This window comes from Amphichorda felina, assembly GCF_050947745.1.
Source record: "Amphichorda felina strain 45539 chromosome Unknown scaffold_6, whole genome shotgun sequence".
NCBI lineage: Eukaryota > Fungi > Ascomycota > Sordariomycetes > Hypocreales > Bionectriaceae > Amphichorda > Amphichorda felina.
The window spans coordinates 1027613-1049235 of NW_028145044.1; the positions used below are offsets into that span (position 1 = coordinate 1027613).

Genomic DNA, 21623 nt, shown 5'->3' on the forward strand with positions numbered 1-21623 from the left:
TGTGCCGATGTACTACTTACCTAGGTAGGCACGAAGTAGCTTTCCCGTCACTCTGTCCTGAGATATACTGGTTACTGTTCGTCATTGTCTTGTATCGTCCCTTGGCGGGGGACCCTGTCACTACCTCAGGCCCTGTCGGCGACTCAGCGACATCATCACCGCCTTCATCACCTCGATCAGTCATCCGGAACCTGAGCTGCCCTCGCGACTGTGCATCGGTCACCGCCTTCTTGCGCTTTGTCTTTCGGTGCTCGCCGTTCCAGGCCTGAGGCGCTCCCACAGCCTTGAATCGAGGGCGGGTTGCACCGCAAGCGGGCAAGTCCAAAAAGGCGCCACGCTGCTTCCCAAGTTCCCACTCAGGAACGCGGTGTTTCCAGGCCCGCCAACAGAGTTTTGCCTTTAACCCAAAAGCTCCACGGGCTGGACCCGGCACCGCGCAACTTGATACTAGCAGTCGATACCCGAATATTAAGAGTCCCTCTTAGTTTTAAACTGCAGGCGAGCATTTCCTCGTTAGTCCCCACCCACTGTGGGCTCACAGACAGACGCTTCCCTGCCCGATCTCAGTCTGCCCTGCCCCGGCTCAAAAGTTGGCTCGTACTCTCTGACACCACCGTCAGCTTGACAGCTTCCAGCCAGCATCCAAGATCCAGCTAGATCCGGCCAGATCCAGCATCCAGGCTGATCCAGCACTCGTACACCCTCTGGAGCGCATCCACTGTGCTGGTGCCACCCCGAAACTCCCTGGCTATCGGTCTTTAGGCCCCCTGCAACTCCCTGGAGCTCAGCGGCCCGCCACCAGCCCGGCAAAACCACACGGCTCCCGCGTACAAACCGCTCGCAGAACATCCTCCTCTTTTCCCTTTCTCCCCAGGCTGCCCCTGCGCGCCTGGGCTTCTGCAACGCCCAGCGAAAGAAAGTTGCGAACAAATCAAGACCGCTCGAGGCTTTAGATCTTTTTGGTCTTCTCCTACCCGTTTTCCCTTCTTTCTTCCCCTCCAGTCTCTTTTCACTGAACAAACTCTCGTGATGGCGCTTTGATCAGCCCACCGCCCCGTGTCGCAGCCCTCCGACTTGGGGAGACTCTCTCGCTCGTCACCACGACTTCTGCCGTATCTTGGTCGACTCCGCGAAACTTCGTGCTTTCTTTCCAGCGTCCTCTAACACGGCTAGCACGCAGTCAGCCGGCAATAGGCCTTCTGTACTGTCCCAAAGGACCGCCGAAGATCCCGACCGACAGGCGAGGTCGCGTATCGCGGCGTACCATCACGGACGAGACCCAGGACCCAAGGCGCATATCCCGCTCGATCCCGTTAATATGCCTTCCAACGGCAACAATGACTCGAGTAGTCGTTCGATGCACTCCCGGACCGGAAGAAGCAATCAACGTGAGTTATTTGCGCTATGAGAGCTCCCGTCCTCGAGTTTGCCTGCTTTGGTTGTGCATCGCTTGACTTGCTTGGTTCTTTTTTTTTTCCTGTTTCTCTTCCGCTCCCCATTGGTGCCTTTTGGCTGCACACACACGTTATGCATATACCCACGCCAACGCTGCAGCCTCGTGCTCACGAGAGTGAAGAACTAACATGGTCTCCTTGTCCGCTCTACAGGCTACAACTCAGCCGGTGAACGACTCGTCGCTGGTGTCGTTCCGCTCACGCCGGACCGGAACTACGTACTCCTGATTCAGTCAACCCGTCGCAAGGGCTGGGTCCTGCCCAAGGGCGGCTGGGAGTCGGACGAGACTTGTGAGGAGGCCGCCACCCGCGAGGCTTGGGAGGAGGGTGGCATCAGCGTCCAGATCGACTTCGCGCTCCCCAGCATTGAGGAGAAGCGAGCCCCTAAGTCGTCTAAGGAGCGCTCCGTATACTATTTTTACCAGACTACCGTGCTCGAGGAGTTTGAGGAATGGCCCGAGCGGCACAAGAGGGAGCGTCAGTGGTTCACCTACACGGACGCCCTGAAAGTCCTCGAGATGCGGCCAGAGCTACAGGAGGCTCTGGAGAAGTCGACCATCAACCGCTCGTAGCGGTCTGGGCCCTGATGCCACACCCCAGGGCACCTTGAACATTATACCCCTTTCCTTATACTCTTGGCGATACAGAACAAAAAGGCTTTGGTTAGAGAGGACCGGTTTCCTAGATCGATCATGTGGTCACATGGGAAAGTGCGAATCAAGCAGCAGAATCCGAGGATGGTCAAGAGATGCACCTCTAGATGCTTCACCCATCCGCTTGCTAACACTACTGGGGATATACATCTGTTTGATTCCATGTCGGGCGTTTTCTGGGCGGCAAACTACGATAGAGAGGCCTTGGTAAACTTGTGAGGCAATGGGCAACATTTGGCCAGCAGCAGTGGAACCGGGCGATGGAGCACGGGAGATACTCTGCCTGTTCCCGACGCTGGCATGACATGATGGGACTTTGATAGAGATGCAGATGTTATACGCTTCTGCTGAGCCGGCGGTGCAATACACGCTGCCCCGAGGGCCAATGCACGAGACAGAGTCTCCAATGTATCAGAGCCCACGTTGCGTATTTAGACCAAAATGCGACTTCGCTGCGTAGAATGAGGGCCTCCTCGGAATCCCCCAAATTTGCTCAACGAGTGAGACTGTGTCTTCGGAACGGGGCATTGGCCTTTGCTGTCAGCCCTCAACAATTCTGACGAGGCGCCTCCATCTACGTAAGGTACCTAGGTAGCTTAACCCAGGTAATTCCTGCCTCCTCTGCCCCTCATCGTAGCGGAACGCTGGAAATCAAATGCCCCTCCATGCGCCTTTCTTTTTTTGCCCTTAACTCTTATCCCCCCTGCCCCACGCTAACTTGTACTTTTTTCGAACGGTCCCCTCTGACGTAAGATAGATCCTGCTTGGAGTGAAGTCGGAAGTCACGTGCTGTTTCTTATCGATATGGCTCGCTGCAACACCGAGAACCTGGGGGCGTCGGACGACGTTTGCGAAGGGCGAATCAAGCTCCGGCAGACGGACGACAACTTTGCCTCGCAACTTCCCCATCGCGCAACAGCCATGACCCAATGACGAGAGCATCGAGCTCATTGATGGACCTTTACACCGATACTTGAAGTCTGCACATTTTTTCCCCTTCTTCCTCATTCTATTGAAAACACAACGAAGCCCCCCCCGCCTTCGTCCAGCGCCCATGCTATAATGGAGAACCTCTCGATATCAGACGCCCCTGCGCAGGGGGCAGCAGCGCAGCCAGCGCCCCCGGGTCCGCCGACCCAGCTGCCACCCCAGATGTTCACGACGGCTGCGCAGCTCCTGGACCTCACCGACAGTATGCCGACCCGCTAGAGCCCTTCTTTTCGCCGCGCGCACCGTGGGGTGGGCGGGGAGAGGAGGAGAACTTGTTGCTGTTGGAAACTGCAGACATGGCTGACACGGAGGGCTTCTGCAGAAAAGCTCATGATTGCTCTTCGCGACGGGCGGAAATTGATCGGCGTCCTGCGAAGCTGGGACCAGTTCGGTGGGTGAAGCCCAGGAGATGCCAGAGAACACGGAACCGGGGGGGAAAGCTAACCAGAGGGGGCAAACAGCAAACCTAGTCCTGCAGTCCACCGTCGAGCGCATCTTCGCGCCGCGACCCAACGCCGAGAACGACGGCGCCCTGCCGCGGGGTTACTACGCCGACGTGCCCCACGGCATCTTCCTCGTGCGCGGCGAGAACGTGCTGCTGCTGGGCGAGATTGACCTCGACCGGGACGACGACCCGCCCCCCGGGTACGAGCGGGGCGAGCTGGAGATGGTCAAGAGGCTGGCGGAGGAGAGGAAGACGGTCGACAAGGCCAAGGAGAAGACGCGGCTTAAGAAGCTGGCGAGGATAGGGTTCGAGGGGGAGAATCTGGGGGACATGGTCCTTTGAGGGGCCCATGAGAAGCAGTATCAAAGGTTAAGCGTGATGGTTTGAAACTTCCCAGTTTGGAGGCATGAATCGACAGGCTACGGCGAGGGTTGGTCAAGGAGGCAGAATATTGTGAAATGCCTTCGTGGCCGGGAAACTGGACACGGTTTCTAGATGCGAGCAGCGTTATCAGCGGTGCTTGCTGGACCCTCAAGGAAGATATGAGAGGTGGAGATGGAACGAATTCAAGCTTCTTGCGCTTTCTTGCTCCCGAATGTCCGTCTTTCAGTTCACTTACTGCTCGAGGGGCTGATTTAACCCGAAGTGGAGAATATTATACCTACGTAGGTGCTTTGGGAAGACTTCAAATTACCCTTTCACGGGAGGATTAGACGGGTTTGACAAGCAAACTTGGGTATCTATAATCATAGTCTGTCCCTCGAGATCTTGCGTCGTGATAGTTAGCTTTGTTACTGACTATAGCAATCGCAAGTGCCCACGATTTCAATTCTGTCGCCCATGGGTAATTTTGATACCTAGATCTGTCGTGGTATGCGTGGGGAAATATACTTGGGTAAACAACTGCACCGTGCGTAAGAGTTAGGTTTGGAGTAACATCTGGCTGATTCTGGGAATATAGGCAGCTGTCAAGGCGTAGGCCTCTTTTTGGAGGAGGCCGGCATATGGGTTATACATGATGGGCGTTTACAGCGATCATCACAGCTTTAGGGACCCAAAGAAGGTATTTTCCGCAGTGAGAACTTGGTATGCATTGTGAATATGAGATATCGCACCGATTGACTTATGGTATCCTGATGTTCTGTCTCACCTTCACTTCTAGACTGTTCGCAATCACACTGGGCGCCTGGGAATTGAACTCCTCTAGGTTACCATAAAGTCTTTTTGGTCTGCTAAGCTCATGTTCTGCAAGATGCGAGAGTTTATGACACTGCTTCCTGGTCCGTAGTAAACGAAAAGTGTTTTAGCGCGGCTGCAGGATGCAAAATGCTGGAGGAAGGTTTGGGGGCTGTGATAGAACATCTGGCTAATGTCGTATATGTCGGAACTGAAGTTTCCCATATTGCGGGCTTCTTGAAATCCTCCGCAAGAAAGCACGGGCAGGATATTCCCGGTCTTTTTATCAAGACACGGAAGTGCGGTCGTTGACATGCCAGGCTACCATGGGTCCTTTAAAGCGGCGTTTCGAGCACAACTGACGATATGGGGATCTAGGTCCCCTGGATCCGAGCTGAGCACGTCGATTGCGCGCTGTATAGAAACCAAATTCACTGGTCTGGTGCGACGATGTATGTATGGCTCTCGATCGGTGCGCACGACGAGGACTAGGTGTCGTAGTCTCGTAGGGGGGATTTGGAGGGCACGCGCCAACTGGCTGAGAGAGGCAACGTCGTTGGAGGGCCATTTGCTAATATTACCTATGAACCTCAGACAGCACCATGCTGTGCCGGGGGCGTAGATGAACGATGTAAATTTGCCGCACTCGCGGCACCCTTGTTGTTTGAGCAGACAGTCTATTTCAGCAATTGAGAGTCGACCCCCCTGTCCCATTCGTCTCAAGAGTAGAGAGAATTCGACGCATGGGTGGCGACGGTGCGGAATTCGGGTACACTGCAGACTACTTGGCGTGCATATCTGTTGACTTGGTTGAAGTTAATGCAGGACGGTAAGCTTAGCTCCCGAATGATAGTGGAAAGGCTTCGAGAGAGTCGAAGGCGCCTTGTTCTTGTCGTAGCTATCCAAGCTCAGCATATCTTCATCCAAATTGGATGGCCAAGGGTAGGCCGAGGCCTTGATGATGAAACGGTGGACGTATGAGAGCTTGAGTGGCTCAAGGCCGACAGGTTCAAGGCGCGGAGGTTTGATCCACGGCTCCATGGTGGGGATTCGGCTCGACGTCAGAGACAAGGACAAAGAGTATGAGGTAGCCTTTGGAGGATAGTGGTATTGTGAGGGTGATGTGAAAAAAAAAGTTTTGGTTGTCCAAGGAGTGAGAGGAAGAAGAAGAATATGTACTGCTCGGTTGCCTGCTGCTAGTTCAGCACCTGCCTCGCAGCTGACAACTAGTAACTTACCTACCTGGTGGGTAAAGGCTGATGAAGCTCTCGTGTCGAAAGGATCACCGTATCCTCGTTGTAAATAGCTTAAAGTCGCGCCTCTGGCCTCTAAGGTAGAGCGATTATACCCCAAGGCGTCGAATGCAGCACACATTGGCACTATTAGATGTTTTGTATAAAACTACATAAGAGGTAAACTCTGGTATCAAGCAATTAATGGGGAGTCTTTGCGCGGCTCACAGTTATACATAGGCCAACCCCAGAGGCCATATAATCATACAGGCAATCAGAACGCCCCAGCCTTTCTTTTTCCTGCGCCGTGAGAAGAGATTAGTAACAGTAGGAAAGGTCCACCCAGGTCTGCGCAAATAGTATTCGTAGGATCATTTCTCCAGTCCCTCAAACATGGGCGCGGGCGCGCCGCCGGGGTCGCGGATGCCTCCCAGGAGCCAGTCTGTCAGTCCCACAAACTTGGCCCCCATACCATTCTCCCAGTTTCCGCCCTTCTGGGCGGTCTCGATGGTGTGGCTCAGGATGCGGCCCTCGCTGTCAAAGTCGAAGATGAAGAGGCCCGTGAAGGCTTTGTTAGCGTCGACACTGTCCCTGTCCAGGCGTAGCGACTTGAGTATGCTTTTGGTCTCGGCCTCGTCCTTGTTCGGCTTGCGCTTCTCGCACCACCGCACGACGAGCTGCTCGGGCAGGGCGCCGGTCCGTCGGGGCAGGAAGGTTATGGGCTCGGTCGTCACGCGCTCTGCGAGGATCTCGAGCTTGACGTTGCCAATTATGGGCACCCTGTTCCAGGCTATCGGTGACGTCCACAGGGCGGCGTTGTATGCGACCCGGCCGGACACGGTGGGCAGATGGGGGTGTGTCGAAGGGAAGAGGTGGAGCGAAATATTAGGGGCTAGAATCTCTTGAGGTAGTGGCGATTGCAGGAGCGTCGGTAGTCGTTCTTGTAATATCCTCAGAGCTACAGGAGGTCAGGCAAACTATACATGGGAAGTCGCAATTGCTGAATGGTACTCACTCTTCCCTAGCTTGGCCTTGTTGGGATCCGGGCTATTGTCGCCACCGCCACCAGACCAGCGGGCGCCTGTTGGGTCGAAGAGGGTCTTGGATGCGTTCGTAGGTTCATGATGTATCGGGTTCGCCAGCTTCCCCGGACGGAATAGCTGAAGGTCTGCAGGAGGGAGGCTGTCGACTGCCAAGGCCTGTGTCGCTGGCTGGATTCGAGCTTCTGACGGGCGCGAGAGGGTTGGGCGACAAAGTGCATGGAGCGGGGAGGAGCGGCCAGTGCCTTTCAGAGCACTGCGCATCGGCGCAGCCATGAGTGTTGGGGGCTGCAAGAGGAAAGCCTCATGAATTGGAGAGTCGAGGCGCGGGTTAGTCGGGAACGGAAGAGCAGAGTCGGAGCTATGCGGTTGGATCTTTTCTCGAAGCGTCGTGGTCGAGCCACAACTGCGTCACTAGGTGGGGCTAGTCTTTGCTAGTAATAAGATCAGGGTCCAGATCCCATCAGTATGAAAGACGCTGAGTTCTAGGAACTAAGCAGTGGGCTATATTAAGAATTTATATTCATGGATTCAGGGCCCTTTTTAAGTTTACCAACACTCTGTCCCTTACACGATTTTGTTGGTCCATTCGCATCGAATCAAGAACTCATCACACGTTGTCACGTTGTGCTAGCAGATTGGCTGCCATTCACCAACATCCAGAAGACTCCCCGACAATTCGCAACGCCAATCACTGTATCTAATCTCGTCCCCGTAGTTGCGAAGCCAAGTTCCTCTTGGAAATCAGGTGTTCCTGCATGATCCCGGCTCGCTCATGTATCAGCTCTATGTAACCCCCAGTCTAGTACAGCCGCGAGATAAACTTCTCCAGCATCAGATGGCCTTGAGCTCCGTCCTTGCGATATTGCAACGGGGACGAGTAGTCTAACTCGTACCGCTCAAGTGTCTCAGCGTCGACCATCCGGAAGAAGCCTTTGGACGCCGTGTTGGCCCGCGTACCTGAGATAAGTAACACCTAAGATAAGTAACGTGGCGTGTTGGTATATCTGGACCATTTTGGCGATCTCTAATTTCTTGTCGGTGGTACCATTCTGGATGATACAGAGGCTGTCGATCCTGAGGCGAAAGCCAAGCTTCCGCGCCATATGGATGGCGTCTTAGATCGTCGCCAGCTTATCTCGCACCATGAAGGGTATCTCGGTATCTGCAAGGCTCATGTTCGTGCTGGCATGCCGAGAGCCACGCGCGAGCTCGGTCCCAGTTCTCTTCGCACGATGAATCTGCAATGACACCATCAACGTCTGGCTTCAAACTTGCTGCGCTTGGGTCCTCTATATACTCGTGTCTAAGCGTCAGCCCTCCATGGCTCCAGATTAGAAGATTCACGGCCGCTTTGTACCAGGAGAGTAAGGCCGGACGCGGAAAGTATCACTGTACGTGAGGCCATGGATCCGCACATGAACCCTGTTGTTGGCAGTGCAGATTTCCAAATCCTCATCGCGTCCCAGGCATATAACCATGGCCTGACTATACTTGCAGGCTCCGGAGGAGCTTGACGTTTTTGCGGGAGATTAAGAGTGGCCACTGCCCCCCTCTTCTATTTCCCATGACTCCTCGCCATCGCCTTTTGAGGTTTTCAACCCCGCCAACCGGGTCTCTGTTGTCTTGCGCACCCAGTGAGTTGCCGGGGCCGAGAGAGGAGAGGACATTGCCTTTATCATCCTTTTCCCATGATTCCTTGTCATTGTAGACAGTCTGGCTATCCTGAGGTAGATCGTCGGGTCAGTCCATGTTACTTCCTCTGTAGAAGCGCAGGTGATCTTCATATTCAATTGTTCTGATACAGAACCTAGGCTTGCTGTATGCTTCACGCATGCTGGTGAACCACTTATGGCAAGTTTCGCATTCATACACAAGATCATCCTTTTGACTAGTCGATGGTACAAAGTTGTCGTCGAGGCCGATGGTGAGGAAGTCCACGGGTCCGGCATCTCGCTGATGATCCCGAGGTGGTTCCAAGGGCGAGCCAGTAGTCGTCGGATAGACTGCTCACGTCGGGACGGTATCCTTTGGTAGCATCATGGCCCTAATGCTCATTTATAATCGACTTGGGTAGCTTCTTGAGCACTTCCTCCGAAATCATTCCTTTCCTAGGGATCGCCAGCGTTGTTAGACTGAGCATCGCGTCAATGGCTGGGCGATGACCCCTCAACCACTAACCCCCATTCCGAGAACAGCTTCATGACACAGGTCTACCCCGGAGGATGACTGGATTTGAGCCCGTTCAGTGGATCAAAGCGGAGTGCTCAGCCCATTGCTTCAATGCCGCGCATTAAGTCCATTTCTGCAGAGCTGAGCCCAGACTCAGAATTCCTGCTCTGGTTCCTGAGCCAGACCGGTGACGCTGGTGATGTCGTCGAGCCCAGTAAAGAATGGCGCCATGATTTGGAGCTGATACTGATAAGAATACGTAGCTCAATTCTTGCGATTCTTGTTATAAGCTCTCGAAGGCACAGACCTTTGATCAACTGGTGCCTGTAGTCAAATGGGATGCTAACCAGCTATTTATCCAGCTGTCAGCAAGACTGGGAGCAATTTGACAGCTGAGTGGCCTATCCAATGGAAGTTTAGCTCCAGCAAAGCCTGCATGCGAAGGGGGCGAGGCAAGCGCGACCCTGAATCCTGAGTGGCAGGCACTGTGGCAGCTGCAGGATTGAACCATTCAGTGTCCAGGACAGGGTGCCTATGAGTAAGGGAGGAAGTCAATGGTAAATAAGTAGTAAATATCACTATTTGGTCTAGGAATAGCCGCTGGTCTGATTCTCAACTTCATAACTCGATTGCTTGCCGTTGCTGCTTTTTAGCTTTGTCCTGAACAATCACTGGCCGAGGTGCCTCCTTTGGTGAGCAAATGAGTTGGGAGATCAGGCAGGAGGCTGTGTTTCACGTGACCCGTCAGGTGCCCGCCCACCGCCCATCGATCAGCAGGTGTGTCCTGCCTGACGTACTCGTGCTACAGCTGGCACTCGGCCGCCAACATTCACTTGACCTCTTCCATCATCACGACGACTACGCTCCTCCATCTCCATCGTCTTCTCCGCCACGTCTGCGCAGCGCTGTCCTCCACCTCTTTTCTCTCCCTCTGACGACTTGACTTCCGAAGCTTTCGACCGCCGCCATCATGAATCCCGAGTGGTATGCCCTCCCGCCTCCTTTTGCGATCCCGAAACCCCTGATAGGCCATCTTGGCGCTGACCACAACGTCTGCAGAGTTTCCACTTCGCGTCGCCCCTGCAGACTGTCCTCGTGGACCGATCGCCGTCCCCGTGCCCTCGTGTCTTACCTACCCGGAGTCCTAATTGCTGCTGGCCAGATACGACTACCTCTTCAAGCTCCTCCTCATCGGTGACTCCGGTGTTGGAAAGTCTTGCTTGCTGCTGCGTTTCGCCGACGACACCTACACAGAGTCTTACATCTCCACGATCGGTGTCGACTTCGTATGCCAAACCTCAAAACGTCTAGCTTCTCCCGCACGCCCGCTGAACTATTGATAGAAAATCCGAACGATCGAGCTCGATGGCAAGACGGTGAAGCTGCAGATTGTACGTAGAATTTGCCATGCCACCTATCGACTACGAAAATACTAATGACGCTATGAATTCAGTGGGACACTGCCGGCCAGGAGCGTTTCCGAACCATCACCTCGTCGTACTACCGTGGCGCTCACGGCATCTGCGTCGTCTACGATGTGACCGACATGGACTCGTTCAACAACGTCAAGCAGTGGCTGCAAGAGATTGACCGCTACGCCACCGAGGGCGTCAACAAGCTGCTTGTTGGCAACAAGAGCGATATGTCGGACAAGAAGGTGGTCGAGTACACGGTCGCCAAGGTGAGAGCATCCGCTGCGTGGTAGCCTGAGATGGCCGCGGGGTCTGCGTCATGTGCCCGATATCCCCAGGCTACCGCATTGTGTACACCACAAATGGCTGACAGCTAGCAATAGGAGTTCGCTGACAGCCTGGGTATCCCCTTCCTCGAGACCTCTGCCAAGAATGCCAGCAACGTCGAGCAGGCTTTCCTGACCATGGCCCGCCAGATCAAGGAGCGCATGGGCACCACGACGGCAAACAACACGAAGCCGAGTGTCCAGGTCGGCCAAGGCCAGGGCGTCGGCTCATCCAATAACAACAGCTGCTGCTAAGCAATGGTATCTCACGGCAGAGCAGGTTGACGGTGTGGTCGGAGCAGGGGACAAGCAACGATGCCACGGAGACGAGCGGCCCAGGCCTTGTTATGACACCCTTTTCTCGGTTTCCCTCTCTCTTATATTTTTATTTTTTTGCCGCGCATAGAACCAATCATGTTCATTTGGATCTCTCCCGCTCTCCGGCTACTACGACATGACAGACTTTTGTCCCCTGCGCATTGGAGCATTTCCGGGTTGGCTGGGGAAGAGCAAGACGATCACGGAGGGAACTCGAGATATATACGAGACCGGGGGGAGGAAAAGGGGAGCAGACTGAACCCAAAGGGGGGGCCAAAGATTCCTTTGACTTTGCGTACGCGCAAACTTACGTGTAATTTCTTTCTTCTTTCCTCTCTGTCTGCTCCACGCACGCTAAATTCGAGCTTTTCTTGGGCAAACGGTGGGAAGTTGTTCGCGCGCGCTCCTTTGCTAATGGTGTCTTTTCCAATCTTGTTTCTTCTGATTCTTGTCGTCCTTTTCTCCGCAGTCGTCCGCCATGCTCTAGTCCCTTGAACCAAGGTCTCGCGCTGGTTCGACGCTGCCTCTATAGGGAGCGCCTCTGGTATGTTCAGGGTGCCACACAGGTGGATAGGTGGTGGTTAATTCGGAGAAGGGAGTGGGTAACTTCGGCATACGTACTAGAATTCCATCCATGACTCGTTCGCCATATACGTGCGTGCCTGAGAATATGAACAAAGTCCGCTTCTAGATTGTCCTAATCTGTAAATTCCCACCCTCATTTTATCAGCGCTCTCGACTTGAGTCATGCCTAGCTCCAAAGTCCCTAGTTAGAAGTATCGATGCTTGTGTGAAGCGCTACCTACAATATAACCCAGGCCGTCAACTCAGCTTCATATAAGGTTAAGAGATTCGCAAGACGTCTCGGACGTTTCTAGAATAGGCAGATTATTATTCAAAAGGCTGGGCCCAAATAGTGCGGAAGATAAAGCCAACAACCAGTACCTGCCAAAACAATAGTGACAGCAGCACTTTTAAGAGTTTTGAACCTCCCATCCACCCATCCACCCCATCTGCACTCGCTAGCACTTTTGGTCGTTTCCAACGACAAAGACATCCTTTCCCGAGAATAGCCTTCAAATGATAGGCCCAACAGAAATTAAGAAAAGTATAATATTGACATTATTAGATAGCTAAGGAACGATATATGTTAAGCGAAGTTATTCGGAAAGGTAGGTGCTGTTGATCGGCGCGTCATATCTCGTGCCACAGGGCCCGTAAAGACCAGTGGTGTAAATGAAAGGTTTAGGCAAGACCCAGGAACTTCAGAGCTTTTCGGCTGTTAGGTTTTTGTAGTTTTGGAGGTTGTTGCATAAAGATGGGCATAAGTCTGCGTTCCTCCATATCGTAGTCGCTATCTTCGGCTGGGTCAAAAGTCATGATGGACTCGCCATCAGCCATGGGCGAGGGCTTCTTGGATGACTTCTTGGTGCCCCGGCCCATACGTGTCGTCCTGTACGTCCGGATTGTCTCGGCAATGGACGCAGCTTTCGTGGGTATTGCCGGAGACGCCAGAATATGGAAGTCGGTCGTGTTGGTCGGGTTCGGAGTGGCATCAGACTTGGGGAAATGGGATACGTTTCCAGGTTGGAGAGGCGATTTGGCCTTGCCAGAGGCCTCCCCGGATAGAGTTGTGGCCTGATGGGTGTCTTCTGGTGTGTAAAATGAAGATATGTCCATCAGAATCTTCCTGACAGTGGCAATGAACGTAGCAATCTCTGTGTCGCTTGCACTCAACGTGAGAAGGAAGTTGCCCTTGGTTACGGTGAAATCTTCCGTACTTCCAGCTGACAGGCCAATGGGCTTTCCCAGAGGGTTTTGTGATTTCTCATCATTTATAGACGCTCCGCGAATGTGAGTGAAGTGGCCCATGTCGGAACTCTCAGAATCGACGATCTGGGCAACCTTCATCAGGTCGACCCCCACAAGTCTCTGCAGCGCAAGAATCGTCGAGAGGTGGTCCGGCGGATACTCCAACACGAGGTACCTAACCTCTGGGTGGAGGGCCAGATATGTTTCCAGGTGGGGGATGATGAGCGTAGCAAGCAAATAGGGGTTATTGAACGGGTTGTCGGAGGTTTGGTTGGTCAAGGGTTGGGCTGTAAAAGTCTGCATGGCGTTGGCCAAGAGGTACCTGGATTCATGTTAGTCTTGCCCGTCTGGTGTTTCATCGGGATTTCCGTACCTAAAATCCAGCCTGCCACTGCGACGCATGCCACTCTTCTTGGTTCCAAGCTTATCGAGCAGACCAACAATAGCTGAAGAATATGTCTTCCTGACGTCCTTCTGAGAGCCGACAGCCAGAATCTGGTCCATCCTCCGGTTGTTTGCTCTGGGGCTTCCCGGCTCAGCCTCACGGAAAATTGGTTTCCAGAGCCCCTCGAGTTCTGGTAAGAGGGAGAAATTGAACTGGCGATAGCCTGACGTCCCGGGCGGGAAGTAGATGCTGAGGACTGATCGGAGCGAGTTTTGAATAGCGACGGCAGTCTGGTTGCTGCTAAATTTGAACTCGTAGAACTTCTCTTCCTTCCTGTTTGAGACGTAGGGGACGGGACTCTTTTCCGGCGTTGGTGGGCGCTCTACCTTCATCGGTCTAGGAACGCTTTTAACGGACTTTAGTGGTGGCCAGGTGTTCTGAACGTAGGCAAACGGATCATACTCGTCAGCTTCCACAAAGGTCTCCTTATGTGCCTCCTTATCTTCGTAGATTGACTGCGACGTGGGTGTGCTTGGCAGCTGGTCATTGACAGTGTCCGCCTCTGAGCCATCTGGCGAGTTGGCCAGAATTGGGTAACCGCCATCTCTGAAGCTCTTCATGATTGTGTCGAGTATGGCGTCCGAGACCTCGTCCTTGAAGTAGATCACAAGATCCTCGGTAACAGGAAGAACGGACACAAAAGCCTCCGGCTTCTTGATAGCCACCTCAGCATCAGTTCCCCGGTCGACATAGGACGACCGATTGGGTTTTCGATCCCTCTGCGTCGGTGCAGCAGAAAGACTGACAACGCGCGATAGCTTTGGCCTCACTACAACAGTGCGAGGTCCATCAATAAGATTCAACCGACTTGAAGTCGGGTCTGTTTCGTCGGGGACAATGATGCACGAGTGCCGGCGTCGAAGACCCTCCCTATCGGTTTCCACAACCCTAGGAGGAATACATAGTTCCCGATACTTTGGAACTGAGGAACAGATTCTATCCAATGATCGAACCCTCGTGATAGGGCCCCTGTTAGCTGGTAATCTCATGTCAATGAGCGATGCCTCGCCAAAAACCACGTCCGCCGGAGAGCGGGCGTCAAACACATCGGATTTTGAAGTGGGCAATGAGTCAACGATTGGCGAGTGCAAAAACGTTGGGCCGTAGATTTCACCGACACAGCTTGGAGATGGTTCAGGGTCCGTAGACACAGTCAAGACAGATTGGTCTAGAGTCTGCTCGTCATAGTGTGTGATTGAAAACCTTGGAGGAATGAGGGGACTGAGCGCATCATCCACGGTTTGTTCGGTGGTGGCTTCGCTGTTCGCCTGACGACGAGATCCGAAAACGAAAAACGGCGCGGCATCCCCGAAGCTGTCAGAATAGCCATACATAGGCAAACTCGCACTACGCGGACGAGGAGTTAGGGTTAGGTCGAGGTCGTTGCATGGTTGAAGGTTGGCGGTCTGGCGGTCAAGGGCCTCGGCGGCTCGCATGGCCCTCGTTATGGGATCCTCGTCCAATGCGCCTGGCAGTTGTTGCTGTTGTTGTAATCTCTGCTTCCTCCCCCGTTCTTGATCCTGTGGTGAGGCTCTGGGTGATAGACTGGAGCCCGAGTCCGCCTCCGTGCCGTCACCCTTGTTCTCAAAAGCTGAATCTTTCCCGGTCCATTTCTTGGCCTGCAACTCCAGGCCTCCCAAGCCTTCCTTAACCAAGAAGTTAAACATAACCTCGGCTTCGACCTCATCTCCCTGAGTCTCGTGCCTCATGATATGCTTAATGCACAGCGCCTGAGCGCTGGGCGTTCCGCCATTCATAAAGACCAGCCGCTTGTCAGATGGGGTAGAAGTCTGAAGGAAGGCGCGTGCTGTCTCATTGCGAGTCATAAGAGCATCATGGGCCTTCCGAATATAGTCATGCACCTCGTAATTCAGGTGGCCATCGTCGGTCGGTAGGTAGCAATGGACTCCAGGGAGAATGAGGATCTGAGGGGATGTAGGGAGAAGACGCAGCTGAGTCGAAATGGTCTCAGGGTGACCCTCGAAAGCGACAATGCTGCCTGACGCCTCGGAGTCTTTCTGAGAACTTGTGTTGACTGGTGTGAGAGTATCTGCTGGAGGAGAAGTTGGATTGCTCCTCATGGTAGAGAAGCGTGAAATGAGACCAGGCATTGCGCTAAGGAGGGGCCGTGGCCTGATACCATTCGAGTCGGGTTCGGGTATTCTCGTAGGGATCGTAGTGGGCGAAGATAAACGTAGTGGGCGATACCAAATTTCATCCACAGCTTCACTAGTCGTGGTTTTGTCCTCAGACCATGTCGACAGGAAATGGCTGCCTCGGGGAATTCAAGGCAATGCGAAAGCGTGCGACGTGACAATACAATGCTTCGCTGAGCAGTCCTGAATCGATGCGAGAGAAATAGGGTGAAGTGGACGTCATGAGAGGAGAATGGAAACGGGCTGAAGCAATGGAAGAGGAGAGAAATGAGACAAAGCAGAGTGAGGTTCCGGAGAGAAGAATACTGGGCAGTGGAGAGAAACCCGAAGCAGGTGATGGAGGACGGAGGTGGATGTGCCCTTCCCTTCAAGGATCATCAGAGTCCAGGAAGACGTCAGGAAGTGACCAGAAAGACACCAGGGAAGCACCAACGCGCCATGGCCTCCGACGGGAGAGGCGCTTGTGTTGGTCCCCGTCACTCTGCCACTCTGCACGGTACCAGGTACTTACTAAACTGCACCCCTGCAGGTACGCCAACCGTCCGATCTCCAGGCTTCCTTCCGCGTCTGGTCCTGCTCTTCTTCCTCACTCGCTGAACATCTCCAGAGCTATTGAAACAGCGGGGATGCCCCCGGCGGCTCTTTGTACCGACCGCCAGTCTCCTCTTCTCGTCTCCATCTCTCAGTCTATACTAATCCGTATGTGCATTGTAGTTGCCATGAGGTACGCAAACCAAGGTGTGGTACCCCCGACCCAGGTGCTGCTGTTGGTGAGATAACCCAATTTCTCAATTCCAACCCAGCCTTGTCAGCTTGGTCACTCCGATGGCAAACAAGGCCCGCGCTCCACCACCCACGATTCCACGCTGTGGGCCGTGGCTCGGACAAGGACCGGGGTTGTCGATGTGTGAGTTGTCGCCCTCCCTTGGCCCCTTGCAGCACATCATCTGGATTCTTTCCAAGTCGCTGCCACGTCGCAGACATCGAATCGCCCTCACAGTCGCCATGACACACGAGCACCATTAGGATGCAAGGTGAGCGAGGATGAACACTTCCCGCGCCCTGGCTTCACATCCTCTTAAGTCCCATTTGCCGCCAGCAGAGTTTCCTTGAGCCATTGTTTACAGCTCAACACCGCTTAGTTCCGACCAGGGCTCAGGCTAACCAGCCAGGGCTCGCCGCTCAGCCACTGAGGCTGGGAACACAGCAATAGCCGGATGGACGGTCGTTAAACCTAACAAGATCGAGCAACAGGGGGCCCAAAAACATGGGCTGCGGGGACCTCGACGCCGACGGCGCCGGTGGCCTAGTGCTCCGTAGATTTGAATCATTTGGTTGCCCATAATTTGGTCCACGTTGCACGGATTCTACGAGGGGTGCCTGGTCCGCTTGTTGTTCACAACGTCACCCCCATGTTTGGCGCTTGTGCAAGGGCCAGTATGCATCCAGGCGGCTCGCATTCCGTTGGTTGCAAGCACAAAACTCGGCAACTCTGGACACGGCGTTTTTATCCCCGGGTGTATCCCCTCCCTGCAGCATGAAATGTTTATCACACCAGCAAAAAAAAAGCCGGGGGGATCGATTAGGGCATTCGGCGTGTGATATGTACGAATGCAATCGAGTCACCTCAAAGCTCAGTTAACACACCACATCACAAGCCACTGTGCGAAAAGGGAAGCGTGTCAATACCACGACGACTTTTTATAGGCTCGACCTCTTCTCCTCCCCCCAAGCCATGAACTTGGCGAATAATTCATCACCGAAGCGCAACTAATTATTCCACATGACAACGATGTCAACAGCCTCTTAGAGAGAGAGTTTGTCTAACGAACAGGCTTGGGTTCTTAGAAGAGATCCACAATCCGACATTCCCAGAGCTGATCTTGGGTGGTCTCTAATATGTACTTATAGCGGTGTTCGGGATCATACGAGTACTAGTTAGTATCCGTAGTCCGTACTCGTACTTACCTATCTTGCTACTCTTATTCCCAAATCAACCCGCCATACCATCGGAGTGCAACACTCCTGAAACATCAGTGCGGTCAGTGTTCAGTGGCTCCATGTCAAGAAAGAACACCAATCAGTGGACGACAGTCCATGGGGGAGTTCGTACGTCATTCGTATCACCAGAAGGCAGAGCAGGCAAAATTATTAGCCGTTGCCACACTCACAATTGTTTGGGATCTTACGGATGACTGCAGCGGCGCAGCCATTGCCTATCGCGTGGCGACGACCAATCACTGTACCGCCGCTCTCTTGTGAAACATATTGTCTCAGGACCACGCGGATACCGTGTGTGAATCTCTAAGATAGAAAAAGAACAGGTTCCCCATACTACTTGTAGCAGTACACAGTTATCCGTGCGCACATACGTACGACGAATAAAAACCCTAGAAGGCGATGACGCGAAATTCTTCGGACGGTAAACGTCAACGCTTCTTCTCTCGTGCTACCGGCAATAAAGGGAAGGAAAAAGTCACTGACAGATAATTAAACGAAATAATGATTCCGTGATGCCAGCAGCCTACAGTGTCACTCTGTTACTAAGCGTGGGAGGTCATCGCATTCAAGACTTCAGAATACCAATGTTCTCGGGCTCCTTACCCCAAGAGCCCAATGCCACAGCGACAGGGTCCAGGCACCGACAGCACATTACCTGTTGGTCACACTCTCTCGCCCAACAGTCTCCCCGACATCTGCTACGCGCCGTTTGGCCTCGAAATTGGTTCGTTAGCAGCGACGTTGAGGCGAGAACGACAGGGGCAGCCTACCGGTGCAAGGATCCTTTTGGGTAAGGGGTGTCCCGGGCTTTTGGGCTCTGCCGTGCGCTGGTCTGACAGGAGGGTCACCACGATTTTTCCCCGATTCAAGCAACAGTTGGCGATAGTAGCACGTAGTACAATCAATGTACGGGTAGGCAGCGCCTTGGACATGTGGGTTCCAAATTCGTTCACCGGCGTGAATCCATTACAAGTGGGTTGCCAAAAGTAATGAGCAAACAGAAAGACCTTCAAACTCAGGCTTTGTGTTGCGACGGGGATCAACAAAGGAATCAAACGATCAAAATGATTGATCGGGGTTTCTGGACCGGTGCGGGGCCCCGATCGCTCATCTCAAATCCCTGGGTTCCAGCTTCAGTCTGACCGGAATAGTTCGACCTTCGAAGATCATTCAGGCCAGTATACATACGAAGTACAATATTCGTACGATTATTCACAGAGCACATGCATCCTTCCGCCTGGTGTTTGATCTCTGCAGTGGAACCTTGGGCATGCAGTAAGGCAAGCTACATAAAATACCACAACCTCCTACAAGTTCGAGAACATTCACGAGGCATGGGGCAAAAATAAGGCCACAGAAGTAAACGAGACTTGACCTTCATCTCGCGCCTTGGAACCTAGACCGGATGCCCTGGGCTTACTCCCTGGTCTTGGGCATGTCGCTGAAAAAAGAACCATGCCTCGATGCTCGACCAGACCTTAGCTAGGGTCCGTACTAATAACCGCCCGAATACAATTAGGCCGAGGAAAAAGCAAAAATTAAACCCTTGCTTCGCGTAACAAAGCCGTTGCTCAACTGCAATCCCCAAGCAACCCCTGTCAGTCACGGTGACCCGGTTATACTCGTTAAGCTTTCTAAAAAGCCCTCTCAATTATTAGTACCTACTTGTCGGAAATGCCCAGAATTTGAGATGTGGGCGCAAGTAGACCATGACATCCCACGAGTTGATTTTGCACTGGTATCGATCCTTAGATGCTGCATGTGGCCAGTCAATGATTCACTGCAAGGGGAAAGCAGACTCCCAGTTATTTGAGGTACAAGTACGGATACCTCGTTGGGGCGCGCAATGACTAAAAAGTACAAGTACTATTCTCAACCAGAGGTAAGGGAAAGAAAGAAGTGGCCAATGTTGCTCCAGATGGGTCAGCGAGGTTGGGGGACCTCTCCGAGTACGGCGATACCACCTAGGCTTTCTGACCGATGTCATGTCCATGCATTCGAGATAAAGTCAATAAAGGGTGTGAGATAGGACGAGTAGTTCCCAGGGCGTCGGTACGGTATGGAAGATTAGTACGGGTAGACGAGCGAGGTGGAGCACTCAGCATCTTTCCATGCATCTTCCGAGCCATGGGAGCACGGCCACGCGTGGTGAAGAATCGAGAAGCCACGGGGGAGGCTGAGACACATATGTCGGTCTCATTGTTTACCCGTCATGAGCATACATACATAAATATATATATATATATAGTATTTCGTGGCCAATATTATACTACTACTAAGTGCACTGGGATCGGAATAGATCAGGGCCTTTCGTCATAGCTGGGAGCTGCAAACAATGTACCAAGGGGGAAATCAAGTACTCGGGTCCAGAGACACTTAGACCAAGACCTTGCCTACCGACTGCTAGTAGTTAATCGTCCATGAGCTCTGCCAACTCAGCCTCCTCTTCTGCCGTCAACAGTCCATCGCCCTCCTTTTCCTGATCATCTTCCTTCGGCTTTGCAGCCGCCTTGATCTTCTCGACGACCTCATCAAGCTCCTTCCTCGCCAGCGGCCACGTCCGGATCGTCCCGTCGATGCTCACGCTGACAACCTTGGCCACTCGCCCCGTCGCCAGGTCCGGCACCAGCACCAGGTCCGTCACCTCCTCAAAGTGGCCCTCCAGAGTGCAGTACAGCTTCCCCGACGTGCGGTCCCACACCTTCACGTCCTCGTTGCGCCCCGCGGTGACGACCCAGTCATCCGTCACAGCCACAGCACGCACGTAGTCGCCGTGCTGGAACGAGTCGTCGGCCACGAAGCCACGCGACCGTGAGAGGCACTTAGCCGTGCCGTCCGCGCTCGCCGTCCACAGGTTGACGTCCTCGTCATCGCCTTCGTACACCAGCCGGTACACGCTCGTCTCGTGCTCCTCAATTGTGAGGCGCTCGGCCCCCGGGCGGTCGGGGAAGGACTCGGGCAGCTGCTCCGCCGAGGTCAGCGTGATGCTCCAGCGGCGGATGTGGCGGTCACTGCTGGCGCTGGCGAATACGACGGTATCGGGCGTGCTCAGGACCGGGTCGACAGCCAGGTGCTGGATGGCGAGCATGGTCGTCGCTGGATCCTGTAGGACGTGGAGGCGGCGTCCCGTCCCGATGTCCCAGACCATGATCTTCTTATCGGCGCCGCCGCTGATGAGTATGTCCTTTCCTGACAGCTTGGTGCAGATGACGGCCTTGACAAAGTCGGTGTGCCCGCTGAGCTTCCGCCCCTGGGCGGCCGAGTCGACGTCCCACGTCCAAATGTCCTTGTCCCAGGAACCAGCGAAGAGAGTCTTCGCCCCTAGGCCGCCTATCGCAAGGCATGTCACCGGGGCTCTGGGCCCACGGTACGTTGCCGTGGTCTCTGAAGTCTGGCGCACGAGGCTGTTAGATATGTGCCTCGCCGTAGAAGTTCCAATATGATTCAGCTACTCACTTCGAAGTTGACGCGACGCACATAGCCAGCAGACTCTGCGATATAGAGGGACGTGGAGGGCGAGGCGGGGTCGGCAATGGCGGCGAGGATCTTGGACTTCATGGACACGGGGTCGCCATGCTTGTTGCCGGACTTGGCAGCCTTTCTGGCCTGCTGCGCCTGGGCGGCTCTGTGTTATTTGTCAGTCGGCGACAGCTGGCGATGGTGCGTGGCCCGGTGGTGCTCGCTCACTCGCTCTGGAAAAAGTTGTCGGGGTTTGCCGACTGCATTGCGGTGGTGTGTCTGTGGCTCTCTCTGTCTATCCGGGTGTCTCTAGGTAATATTTTCAAAGATCAGTCGTTTCTGGATGTTTCTTTCGGCGTTTACTCGTGTAGAAGCTTAGTTGTGTAAATTATGGTGAGATGAAGGGATGGCGATGAGCAATTCATCTGAGATTTACCATAAGAAACAGAGGCGGTGTCCCCCACCCTGGCTGGCAGTGGAAAGCCGTGGACCATCTAAGAACTTGGGCTGTGACGATGCGCCCTGAGAAACC

The 21623-nt window shown here is 53.8% G+C and overlaps 6 protein-coding genes across 6 annotated transcripts; 3 read left to right on the forward strand and 3 right to left on the reverse strand.

Annotated features, from left to right (window-relative positions):
* Nucleotides 1-1318: 1318 nt before the first annotated feature.
* On the forward strand, nt 1319-2026 carry ACO1O0_006155 (polyphosphatase DDP1; the record flags this gene model as incomplete). The annotated part of the gene is made up of 2 exons (XM_083195550.1): nt 1319-1388; nt 1608-2026. 2 exons carry the CDS (start codon nt 1319-1321, stop codon nt 2024-2026), a joined length of 489 nt encoding a protein of 162 aa, XP_083048566.1.
* Nucleotides 2027-3169: 1143 nt separating this feature from the next.
* Nucleotides 3170-3884, forward strand: ACO1O0_006156 (U6 snRNA-associated Sm-like protein LSm1; the record flags this gene model as incomplete). The annotated part of the gene is made up of 3 exons (XM_083195551.1): nt 3170-3299; nt 3420-3488; nt 3568-3884. 3 exons carry the CDS (start codon nt 3170-3172, stop codon nt 3882-3884), a joined length of 516 nt encoding a protein of 171 aa, XP_083048567.1.
* Nucleotides 3885-6321: 2437 nt separating this feature from the next.
* Nucleotides 6322-7211, reverse strand: ACO1O0_006157 (uncharacterized protein; the record flags this gene model as incomplete). The annotated part of the gene is made up of 3 exons (XM_083195552.1): nt 6322-6908; nt 6966-7118; nt 7181-7211. 3 exons carry the CDS (start codon nt 7209-7211, stop codon nt 6322-6324), a joined length of 771 nt encoding a protein of 256 aa, XP_083048568.1.
* Nucleotides 7212-10132: 2921 nt separating this feature from the next.
* ypt1 (Rab family GTPase YPT1) lies at nt 10133-11155 on the forward strand (the record flags this gene model as incomplete). Its single annotated transcript, XM_083195553.1, has 5 exons — nt 10133-10143; nt 10325-10448; nt 10506-10553; nt 10616-10843; nt 10958-11155. The coding sequence occupies 5 exons, from the start codon at nt 10133-10135 to the stop codon at nt 11153-11155; spliced, it is 609 nt and encodes a 202-aa protein (XP_083048569.1).
* A 1308-nt stretch (nt 11156-12463) lies between these two features.
* Nucleotides 12464-15586, reverse strand: ACO1O0_006159 (uncharacterized protein; the record flags this gene model as incomplete). The annotated part of the gene is made up of 3 exons (XM_083195554.1): nt 12464-13352; nt 13404-14244; nt 15022-15586. The coding sequence occupies 3 exons, from the start codon at nt 15584-15586 to the stop codon at nt 12464-12466; spliced, it is 2295 nt and encodes a 764-aa protein (XP_083048570.1).
* A 4456-nt stretch (nt 15587-20042) lies between these two features.
* On the reverse strand, nt 20043-21357 carry ACO1O0_006160 (WD40-repeat-containing domain protein; the record flags this gene model as incomplete). The annotated part of the gene is made up of 3 exons (XM_083195555.1): nt 20043-21023; nt 21089-21257; nt 21320-21357. The coding sequence occupies 3 exons, from the start codon at nt 21355-21357 to the stop codon at nt 20043-20045; spliced, it is 1188 nt and encodes a 395-aa protein (XP_083048571.1).
* Nucleotides 21358-21623: the final 266 nt, after the last annotated feature.